The 12,516-nt window shown below is 50.0% G+C and overlaps 1 protein-coding gene across 1 annotated transcript in view; it reads right to left on the minus strand.

Moving 5' to 3' along the window:
- LOC129869469 (tyrosine-protein kinase RYK-like) overlaps nt 1–12,516 on the minus strand; it is a gene marked incomplete in the record, with an annotated part of 143,829 nt that overhangs the window by 55,318 nt on the left and 75,995 nt on the right. Inside the window, 1 exon segment of the mRNA XM_055943921.1 lies at nt 8,369–8,455. Within this exon segment, the coding sequence (XP_055799896.1) occupies nt 8,369–8,455 (87 nt within the window).

The raw sequence follows: 12,516 nt of genomic DNA on the forward strand, positions 1-12,516 counted from the left end.
GGTTGCAGACAGTGATGAGGGAATGAATGGGTTGCAGACAGTGATGAGGGAATGAATGGGTTGCAGACAGTGATGAGGGAATGAATGGGTTGCAGACAGTGATGAGGGAATGAATGGGTTGCAGACAGTGATGAGGGAATGAATGGGTTGCAGACAGTGATGAGGGAATGAATGGGTTACAGACAGTGATGAGGGAATGAATGGGTTGCAGACAGTAAACATGGGAATGAATGGGTTGCAGACAGTGATGAGGGAATGAATGGGTTGCAGACAGTGACAGGGGAATGAATGGGTTGCAGACAGTGATGAGGGAATGAATGGGTTACAGACAGTGATGAGGGAATGAATGGGTTGCAGACAGTGATAAGGGAATGAATGGGTTACAGACAGTGATGAGGGAATGAATGGGTTGCAGACAGTAAACATGGGAATGAATGGGTTACAGACAGTAAACATGGGAATGAATGGGTTACAGACAGTGATGAGGGAATGAATGGGTTACAGACAGTGATGAGGGAATGAATGGGTTGCAGACAGTGATGAGGGAATGAATGGGTTGCAGACAGTGACATGGGAATGAATGGGTTACAGACAGTGATGAGGGAATGAATGGGTTGCAGACAGTGATGAGGGAATGAATGGGTTGCAGACAGTGACAGGGGAATGAATGGGTTACAGACAGTGATGAGGGAATGAATGGGTTGCAGACAGTGACAGGGGAATGAATGGGTTACAGACAGTGATGAGGGAATGAATGGGTTGCAGACAGTGACAGGGGAATGAATGGGTTACAGACAGTGATGAGGGAATGAATGGGTTACAGACAGTGATGAGGGAATGAATGGGTTGCAGACAGTGACAGGGGAATGAATGGGTTACAGACAGTGATGAGGGAATGAATGGGTTACAGACAGTGATGAGGGAATGAATGGGTTGCAGACAGTGACAGGGGAATGAATGGGTTACAGACAGTGATGAGGGAATGAATGGGTTACAGACCGTGATGAGGGAATGAATGGGTTGCAGACAGTGATGAGGGAATGAATGGGTTGCAGACAGTGACTGGGGAATGAATGGGTTGCAGACAGTGATGAGGGAATGAATGGGTTGCAGACAGTGACAGGGGAATGAATGGGTTACAGACAGTGATGAGGGAATGAATGGGTTGCAGACAGTGATGAGGGAATGAATGGGTTGCAGACAGTGATGAGGGAATGAATGGGTTGCAGACAATGATGAAGGAATGAATGGGTTGCAGACAGTGATGAAGGAATGAATGGGTTGCAGACAGTGATGAGGGAATGAATGGGTTGCAGACAGTGATGAAGGAATGAATGGGTTGCAGACAGTGACGAGGGAATGAATGGGTTGCAGACAGTGACAGTGGAATGAATGGGTTACAGACAGTGATGAGGGAATGAATGGGTTACAGACAGTGATGAGGGAATGAATGGGTTACAGACAGTGATGAGGGAATGAATGGGTTACAGACAGTGATGAGGGAATGAATGGGTTACAGACAGTGATGAGGGAATGAATGGGTTGCAGACAGTAAACATGGGAATGAATGGGTTGCAGACAGTGATGAGGGAATGAATGGGTTGCAGACAGTGATGAGGGAATGAATGGGTTACAGACAGTGATGAGGGAATGAATGGGTTGCAGACAGTGATGAGGGAATGAATGGGTTGCAGACAGTGATGAGGGAATGAATGGGTTGCAGACAGTGATGAGGGAATGAATGGGTTACAGACAGTGATGAGGGAATGAATGGGTTGCAGACAGTAAACATGGGAATGAATGGGTTGCAGACAGTGATGAGGGAATGAATGGGTTGCAGACAGTAAACATGGGAATGAATGGGTTGCAGACAGTGATGAGGGAATGAATGGGTTGCAGACAGTGATGAGGGAATGAATGGGTTACAGACAGTGATGAGGGAATGAATGGGTTACAGACAGTGATGAGGGAATGAATGGGTTACAGACAGTGATGAGGGAATGAATGGGTTGCAGACAGTGATGAGGGAACGAATGGGTTGCAGACAGTGATGAGGGAACGAATGGGTTGCAGACAGTGATGAGGGAACGAATGGGTTGCAGACAGTGATGAGGGAACGAATGGGTTACAGACAGTGATGAGGGAATGAATGGGTTACAGACAGTAAACATGGGAATGAATGGGTTGCAGACAGTGATGAGGGAATGAATGGGTTACAGACAGTGATGAGGGAATGAATGGGTTACAGACAGTAAACATGGGAATGAATGGGTTACAGACAGTAAACATGGGAATGAATGGGTTGCAGACAGTGATGAGGGAATGAATGGGTTGCAGACAGTAAACATGGGAATGAATGGGTTACAGACAGTGATGAGGGAATGAATGGGTTGCAGACAGTGATGAGGGAATGAATGGGTTACAGACAGTGATGAGGGAATGAATGGGTTACAGACAGTGATGAGGGAATGAATGGGTTGCAGACAGTGATGAGGGAATGAATGGGTTACAGACAGTGATGAGGGAATGAATGGGTTGCAGACAGTGATGAGGGAATGAATGGGTTGCAGACAGTGATGAGGGAATGAATGGGTTGCAGACAGTGATGAGGGAATGAATGGGTTGCAGACAGTGATGAGGGAATGAATGGGTTGCAGACAGTGATGAGGGAATGAATGGGTTACAGACAGTAAACATGGGAATGAATGGGTTGCAGACAGTGATGAGGGAATGAATGGGTTGCAGACAGTGATGAGGGAATGAATAGGTTGCAGACAGTGATGAGGGAATGAATGGGTTGCAGACAGTGATGAAGGAATGAATGGGTTGCAGACAGTGATGAAGGAATGAATGGGTTACAGACAGTGATGAGGGAATGAATGGGTTACAGACAGTGATGAGGGAATGAATGGGTTGCAGACAGTGATGAGGGAATGAATGGGTTACAGACAGTAAACATGGGAATGAATGGGTTGCAGACAGTGATGAGGGAATGAATGGGTTGCAGACAGTGATGAGGGAATGAATGGGTTGCAGACAGTGATGAGGGAATGAATGGGTTGCAGACAGTGATGAGGGAATGAATGGGTTGCAGACAGTGATGAGGGAATGAATGGGTTGCAGACAGTGATGAGGGAATGAATGGGTTGCAGACAGTGATGAGGGAATGAATGGGTTGCAGACAGTGATGAGGGAATGAATGGGTTACAGACAGTGATGAGGGAATGAATGGGTTGCAGACAGTGATGAGGGAATGAATGGGTTACAGACAGTGATGAGGGAATGAATGGGTTGCAGACAGTGATGAGGGAATGAATGGGTTACAGACAGTGATGAGGGAATGAATGGGTTACAGACAGTAAACATGGGAATGAATGGGTTGCAGAATGTAAACATGGGAATGAATGGGTTACAGACAGTGATGAGGGAATGAATGGGTTACAGACAGTGATGAGGGAATGAATGGGTTACAGACAGTGATGAGGGAATGAATGGGTTACAGACAGTGATGAGGGAATGAATGGGTTGCAGACAGTGACATGGGAATGAATGGGTTACAGACAGTGATGAGGGAATGAATGGGTTGCAGACAGTGATGAGGGAATGAATGGGTTGCAGACAGTGATGAGGGAATGAATGGGTTACAGACAGTGACGAGGGAATGAATGGGTTGCAGACAGTGACAGGGGAATGAATGGGTTGCAGACAGTGACAGGGGAATGAATGGGTTGCAGACAGTGACAGGGGAATGAATGGGTTACAGACAGTGATGAGGGAATGAATGGGTTACAGACAGTGATGAGGGAATGAATGGGTTGCAGACAGTGACAGGGGAATGAATGGGTTACAGACAGTGATGAGGGAATGAATGGGTTACAGACAGTGACGAGGGAATGAATGGGTTGCAGACAGTGACAGGGGAATGAATGGGTTACAGACAGTGATGAGGGAATGAATGGGTTACAGACAGTGATGAGGGAATGAATGGGTTGCAGACAGTGATGAGGGAATGAATGGGTTGCAGACAGTGATGAGGGAATGAATGGGTTACAGACAGTGATGAGGGAATGAATGGGTTACAGACAGTAAACATGGGAATGAATGGGTTACAGACAGTAAACATGGGAATGAATGGGTTGCAGACAGTGATGAGGGAATGAATGGGTTGCAGACAGTGATGAGGGAATGAATGGGTTACAGACAGTAAACATGGGAATGAATGGGTTACAGACAGTAAACATGGGAATGAATGGGTTACAGACAGTGATGAGGGAATGAATGGGTTACAGACAGTGATGAGGGAATGAATGGGTTACAGACAGTGATGAGGGAATGAATGGGTTACAGACAGTGACAGGGGAATGAATGGGTTACAGACAGTGATGAGGGAATGAATGGGTTACAGACAGTGATGAGGGAATGAATGGGTTACAGACAGTGATGAGGGAATGAATGGGTTACAGACAGTGACAGGGGAATGAATGGGTTGCAGACAGTGATGAGGGAATGAATGGGTTGCAGACAGTAAACATGGGAATGAATGGGTTGCAGACAGTGATGAGGGATAGAATGGGTTGCAGACAGTGATGAGGGAATGAATGGGTTGCAGACAGTGATGAGGGAATGAATGGGTTACAGACAGTGATGAGGGAATGAATGGGTTGCAGACAGTGATGAGGGAATGAATGGGTAGCAGACAGTGATGAGGGAATGAATGGGTTACAGACAGTGATGAGGGAATGAATGGGTTACAGACAGTGATGAGGGAATGAATGGGTTGCAGACAGTAAACATGGGAATGAATGGGTTGCAGACAGTGATGAGGGAATGAATGGGTTGCAGACAGTAAACATGGGAATGAATGGGTTGCAGACAGTGATGAGGGAATGAATGGGTTGCAGACAGTGATGAGGGAATGAATGGGTTGCAGACAGTGATGAGGGAATGAATGGGTTACAGACAGTGATGAGGGAATGAATGGGTTACAGACAGTGATGAGGGAATGAATGGGTTACAGACAGTAAACATGGGAATGAATGGGTTACAGACAGTAAACATGGGAATGAATGGGTTGCAGAGAGTGATGAGGGAATGAATGGGTTGCAGACAGTGATGAGGGAATGAATGGGTTACAGACAGTAAACATGGGAATGAATGGGTTACAGACAGTAAACATGGGAATGAATGGGTTACAGACAGTGATGAGGGAATGAATGGGTTGCAGACAGTGATGAGGGAATGAATGGGTTGCAGACAGTGACAGGGGAATGAATGGGTTGCAGACAGTGATGAGGGAATGAATGGGTTGCAGACAGTGATGAGGGAATGAATGGGTTACAGACAGTGATGAGGGAATGAATGGGTTGCAGACAGTGATGAGGGAATGAATGGGTTGCAGACAGTGATGAGGGAATGAATGGGTTACAGACAGTGATGAGGGAATGAATGGGTTGCAGACAGTGATGAGGGAATGAATGGGTTGCAGACAGTGATGAGGGAATGAATGGGTTGCAGACAGTGATGAGGGAATGAATGGGTTGCAGACAGTGATGAGGGAATGAATGGGTTGCAGACAGTGATGAGGGAATGAATGGGTTGCAGACAGTGATGAGGGAATGAATGGGTTGCAGACAGTAAACATGGGAATGAATGGGTTGCAGACAGTAAACATGGGAATGAATGGGTTGCAGACAGTGAACATGGGAATGAATGGGTTGCAGACAGTGATGAGGGAATGAATGGGTTGCAGACAGTGACAGGGGAATGAATGGGTTGCAGACAGTGATGAGGGAATGAATGGGTTACAGACAGTGATGAGGGAATGAATGGGTTGCAGACAGTGATGAGGGAATGAATGGGTTACAGACAGTGATGAGGGAATGAATGGGTTGCAGACAGTGATGAGGGAATGAATGGGTTGCAGACAGTAAACATGGGAATGAATGGGTTGCAGACAGTGATGAGGGAATGAATGGGTTGCAGACAGTGACAGGGGAATGAATGGGTTGCAGACAGTGATGAGGGAATGAATGGGTTACAGACAGTGATGAGGGAATGAATGGGTTGCAGACAGTGATGAGGGAATGAATGGGTTACAGACAGTGACAGGGGAATGAATGGGTTGCAGACAGTGATGAGGGAATGAATGGGTTGCAGACAGTGATGAGGGAATGAATGGGTTACAGACAGTGATGAGGGAATGAATGGGTTACAGACAGTGATGAGGGAATGAATGGGTTGCAGACAGTGATGAGGGAATGAATGGGTTGCAGACAGTGATGAGGGAATGAATGGGTTGCAGACAGTGATGAGGGAATGAATGGGTTGCAGACAGTGATGAGGGAATGAATGGGTTACAGACAGTGATGAGGGAATGAATGGGTTGCAGACAGTAAACATGGGAATGAATGGGTTGCAGACAGTGATGAGGGAATGAATGGGTTACAGACAGTGATGAGGGAATGAATGGGTTGCAGACAGTAAACATGGGAATGAATGGGTTGCAGACAGTGACGAGGGAATGAATGGGTTGCAGACAGTGACAGGGGAATGAATGGGTTGCAGACAGTGATGAGGGAATGAATGGGTTACAGACAGTGATGAGAGAATGAATGGGTTGCAGACAGTGATGAGGGAATGAATGGGTTACAGACAGTGATGAGGGAATGAATGGGTTGCAGACAGTGATGAGGGAATGAATGGGTTGCAGACAGTAAACATGGGAATGAATGGGTTGCAGACAGTGATGAGGGAATGAATGGGTTGCAGACAGTGATGAGGGAATGAATGGGTTGCAGACAGTGATGAGGGAATGAATGGGTTACAGACAGTGATGAGGGAATGAATGGGTTACAGACAGTGATGAGGGAATGAATGGGTTGCAGACAGTGATGAGGGAATGAATGGGTTGCAGACAGTGATGAGGGAATGAATGGGTTGCAGACAGTGACAGGGGAATGAATGGGTTGCAGACAGTGATGAGGGAATGAATGGGTTACAGACAGTGATGAGGGAATGAATGGGTTGCAGACAGTGATGAGGGAATGAATGGGTTACAGACAGTGATGAGGGAATGAATGGGTTGCAGACAGTGATGAGGGAATGAATGGGTTGCAGACAGTGATGAGGGAATGAATGGGTTGCAGACAGTGATGAGGGAATGAATGGGTTGCAGACAGTAAACATGGGAATGAATGGGTTGCAGACAGTGATGAGGGAATGAATGGGTTGCAGACAGTAAACATGGGAATGAATGGGTTGCAGACAGTGATGAGGGAATGAATGGGTTACAGACAGTGATGAGGGAATGAATGGGTTGCAGACAGTAAACATGGGAATGAATGGGTTACAGACAGTGATGAGGGAATGAATGGGTTGCAGACAGTGATGAGGGAATGAATGGGTTGCAGACAGTGATGAGGGAATGAATGGGTTACAGACAGTGACAGGGGAATGAATGGGTTGCAGACAGTGATGAGGGAATGAATGGGTTGCAGACAGTGATGAGGGAATGAATGGGTTACAGACAGTGATGAGGGAATGAATGGGTTGCAGACAGTGATGAGGGAATGAATGGGTTACAGACAGTGATGAGGGAATGAATGGGTTGCAGACAGTGATGAGGGAATGAATGGGTTACAGACAGTGACTGGGGAATGAATGGGTTGCAGACAGTGATGAGGGAATGAATGGGTTGCAGACAGTGATGAGGGAATGAATGGGTTACAGACAGTGATGAGGGAATGAATGGGTTACAGACAGTGATGAGGGAATGAATGGGTTACAGACAGTGATGAGGGAATGAATGGGTTGCAGACAGTGATGAGGGAATGAATGGGTTACAGACAGTGATGAGGGAATGAATGGGTTGCAGACAGTGATGAGGGAATGAATGGGTTACAGACAGTGATGAGGGAATGAATGGGTTGCAGACAGTGATGAGGGAATGAATGGGTTGCAGACAGTGATGAGGGAATGAATGGGTTACAGACAGTGATGAGGGAATGAATGGGTTGCAGACAGTAAACATGGGAATGAATGGGTTGCAGACAGTGATGAGGGAACGAATGGGTTGCAGACAGTGATGAGGGAATGAATGGGTTGCAGACAGTGATGAGGGAACGAATGGGTTGCAGACAGTGATGAGGGAATGAATGGGTTACAGACAGTGATGGGGGAACGAATGGGTTGCAGACAGTGATGAGGGAATGAATGGGTTGCAGACAGTGATGAGGGAATGAATGGGTTGCAGACAGTGATGAGGGAATGAATGGGTTGCAGACAGTGATGAGGGAATGAATGGGTTACAGACAGTGATGAGGGAATGAATGGGTTACAGACAGTGATGAGGGAATGAATGACTGCGTACCTTTCACTGTCTTCACAAAGCAATATTTCTCCTTGGCCGGGTCCTTTTCGTCCAACAGAACACCGTGGAAGATGCGGCCAAATGTTCCTGTGAAAGAAGAGCACATATTTGATTAGGCAGGCGGGCAGAGGCAGGCGGGCAGAGGCAGGCGGGCAGAGGCAGGCGGGCAGAGGCAGGCCTGCGCATCTCATTGACAGACAGTGAACTGTCACCTCACACACTGGCGGACAGAGGGTGGGTCTTTGTTCATTCCTTTATCACTAATTGGAAAACATTAAAATGACACAGAACCCCAAAAAGCATTTTAGGGCTCTGTAAAACTGGTGGTCCCCAGGGCTCGCTATCATTCTCACTACTGGTGTCCCTCAGGACAATGCAAAACTGGTATTCCCCAGGGCTCGGAAACTAGGACCTCTCCTGTTCTCACTACCGGTGTCTCCCAGGGCTCGGAACGAGGACCTCTCCTGTTCTCACTACCGGTGTCTCCCAGGGCTCAGTACTAGGACCTCTCCTATTCTCCACTACCGGTGTCTCCCAGGGCTCAGTACTAGGACCTCTCCTATTCTCCACTACCGGTGTCTCCCAGGGCTCGGAACGAGGACCTCTCCTGTTCTCACTACCGGTGTCTCCCAGGGCTCAGTACTAGGACCTCTCCTATTCTCCACTACCGGTGTCTCCCAGGGCTCAGTACTAGGACCTCTCCTATTCTCCACTACCGGTGTCTCCCAGGGCTCGGAACGAGGACCTCTCCTATTCTCATTACAGCTATACACCAGGGCTCTGAACTAGGTATTCTTTAATGTCTCACTATTGGTGTCCCCCCAGGGCTTGGTAATAGGTCGTCACGTGTCACTTACTTTGGTCATATCCTCACAGGCTCGCTTACCATTGCTATGCTGATGACAGTCAACCTTCTGACAAAACCAGGGGACTATGACAGAGCTATTCTGACAAACAGCTACAGCACATGGTAAAGATAGAAGGACGCTGAAACGCATATGTTCTCCTAATATAAGCATTGATAGCTTCAGGGACAGAGAAACCGAGTAGAGGGCAGGTAAAAATAAATTGAAGTGGATAAACCATCAAGGTAAAGTGAAGAATCCAGGCCTGGAGGCCAACTTGGCCCTGTGTCTCACCAGGAGCAGCAATGAGAGAAAATAACAGGGTTTAACTGTCTCTCTCTCTCCCTGGCTCTGTCGGGCGAGTCTGGACCTGCAGGCTCACTGAAACCCATACGGAGTAGAGATCCCCCCCCCACTCTGCTGAAAATCTGAATGGAAGATTTCTAACATCACTTTGGCAAAAACAAATTCATCCAGTCCTCGTTGCACAAGGTAGGCACACTGATAACGTGAGGTCTCTTGGAGAGGGAATTGGAAATCAGCCTAACAACGATCCTAAAACTAAGGACTACAGCACCGATCATCAGGTCTACATGGAGTCTATGAGCACAGTCAGGGGCACTGTTAATCAATGATAGCAACACTGTTTATGCAGTGTGCCTGAGGGTTTTCAATGTAGTCTGCGACTGACAAAAACAATGAGTAATAATAAACTGTAAGTAAAACAAACCATGTTCACAGGAATATGGCACAGAAGTGAGCGATGTTACCCATCATACAAGAAATAAGCACTAGTTGTTATAAACACATAACACACAGCCTTGGGCTATGGGAAACAGCGAGGATCAGATCAGTTTATGCTGAGGAGTAGTGTGATTTCCGCAGGCCGTTGTGTCAACATCTTCTCAGCTAAGGGCCAGATCAGAGGTGAGCTGGAGATACACTGGAACAAGGCCAGGCCAGAGCTACACTGGAGCTACACTGGAGGACGGCCAGGCCAGAGCTACACTGGAGCAAGGCCAGGGCCAGACCAGAGCTACACTGTAGCAAGGCCAGGCCCAGACCAGAGTTACACTGGAGCAAGGCCAGGGCCAGACCAGAGCTACACTGGAGCAAGGCCAGGGCCAGACCAGAGCTACACTGGAGCAAGGCCAGGGCCAGACCAGAGCTACACTGGAGCAAGGCCAGGGCCAGACCAGAGCTACACTGGAGCACGGCCAGGCCAGAGCTACACTGGAGCAAGGCCAGGGCCAGGCCAGAGCTACACTGGAGCAAGGCCAGGGCCAGACCAGAGCTACACTGGAGCAAGGCCAGGGCCAGACCAGAGCTACACTGGAGCAAGGCCAGGGCCAGACCAGAGCTACACTGGAGCAAGGCCAGGGCCAGACCAGAGCTACACTGGAGCAAGGCCAGGGCCAGACTAGAGCTACACTGGAGCAAGGCCAGGGCCAGACCAGAGCTACACTGGAGCAAGGCCAGGGCCAGACCAGAGCTACACTGGAGCAAGGCCAGGGCCAGACCAGAGCTACACTGGAGCAAGGCCAGGCCAGACCAGAGCTACACTGGAGCAAGGCCAGGCCAGACCAGAGCTACACTGGAGCAAGGCCAGGCCAGACCAGAGCTACACTGGAGCAAGGCCAGGCCAGACCAGAGCTACACTGGAGCAAGGCCAGGCCAGACCAGAGCTACACTGGAGCACGGCCAGGCCAGAGCTACACTGGAGCACGGCCAGGCCAGAGCTACACTGGAGCAAGGCCAGGGCCAGACCAGAGCTACACTGGAGCAAGGCCAGGCCAGACCAGAGCTACACTGGAGCAAGGCCAGGACAGACCAGAGCTACACTGGAGCAAGGCCAGGCCAGACCAGAGCTACACTGGAGCAAGGCCAGGCCAGACCAGAGCTACACTGGAGCAAGGCCAGGCCAGACCAGAGCTACACTGGAGCAAGGCCAGGCCAGACCAGAGCTACACTGGAGCAAGGCCAGGCCAGACCAGAGCTACACTGGAGCACGGCCAGACCAGAGCTACACTGGAGCACGGCCAGACCAGAGCTACACTGGAGCAAGGCCAGGGCCAGACCAGAGCTACACTGGAGCAAGGCCAGGGCCAGACCAGAGCTAGACTGGAGCAAGGCCAGGGCCAGACCAGAGCTAGACTGGAGCAAGGCCAGGGCCAGACCAGAGCTAGACTGGAGCAAGGCCAGGGCCAGACCAGAGCTAGACTGGAGCAAGGCCAGGCCAGACCAGAGCTAGACTGGAGCAAGGCCAGAGCCAGACCAGAGCTACACTGGAGCAAGGCCAGGGCCAGACCAGAGCTACACTGGAGCAAGGCCAGGCCAGACCAGAGCTACACTGGAGCAAGGCCAGGCCAGACCAGGGCTACACTGGAGCAAGGCCAGGCCAGACCAGAGCTACACTGGAGCAAGGCCAGGCCAGACCAGAGCTACACTAGAGCAAGGCCAGGCCAGACCAGAGCTACACTAGAGCAAGGCCAGGCCAGAGCTACACTGGAGTACGGCCAGGCCAGAGCTACACTGGAGCAAGGCCAGGGCCAGACCAGAGCTAGACTGGAGCAAGGCCAGGGCCAGACCAGAGCTAGACTGGAGCAAGGCCAGGGCCAGACCAGAGCTAGACTGGAGCAAGGCCAGGGCCAGAGCAGAGCTAGACTGGAGCAAGGCCAGGGCCAGACCAGAGCTAGACTGGAGCAAGGCCAGGCCAGACCAGAGCTAGACTGGAGCAAGGCCAGGGCCAGACCAGAGCTGCACTGGAGCAAGGCCAGGTTCAGACCAGAGCTACACTGGAGCAAGGCCAGGCCCAGACCAGAGCTACACTGGAGCAAGGCCAGGGCCAGACCAGAGCTACACTGGAGCAAGGCCAGACCAGACCAGAGCTAGACTGGAGCAAGGCCAGACCAGACCAGAGCTAGACTGGAGCAAGGCCAGACCAGAGCTACACTGGAGCAAGGCCAGACCAGAGCTACACTGGAGCAAGGCCAGGCCAGACTGGAGCAAGGCCAGACCAGAGCTACACTGGAGCAAGGCCAGGCCAGACCAGAGCTAGACTGGAGCCAGGCCAGACCAGAGCTAGACTGGAGCAAGGCCAGAGCTAGACTGGAGCAAGGCTAGGGCCAGACCAGAGCTACACTGGAGCAAGGCCAAGCCAGACCAGAGCTACACTGGAACAAGGCAAGGGCCAGACCAGATTTACACTGGAGCAAGGCCAGGCCAGACCAGAGCTAGACTGGAGCAAGGCCAGGCCAGACCAGAGCTAGACTGGAGCAAGGCCAGACCAGAGCTAGACTGGAG

The sequence above is a fragment of the Salvelinus fontinalis genome, chromosome 14 (genome assembly GCF_029448725.1).
Source record: "Salvelinus fontinalis isolate EN_2023a chromosome 14, ASM2944872v1, whole genome shotgun sequence".
NCBI classification, from domain to species: Eukaryota; Metazoa; Chordata; class Actinopteri; order Salmoniformes; family Salmonidae; genus Salvelinus; species Salvelinus fontinalis.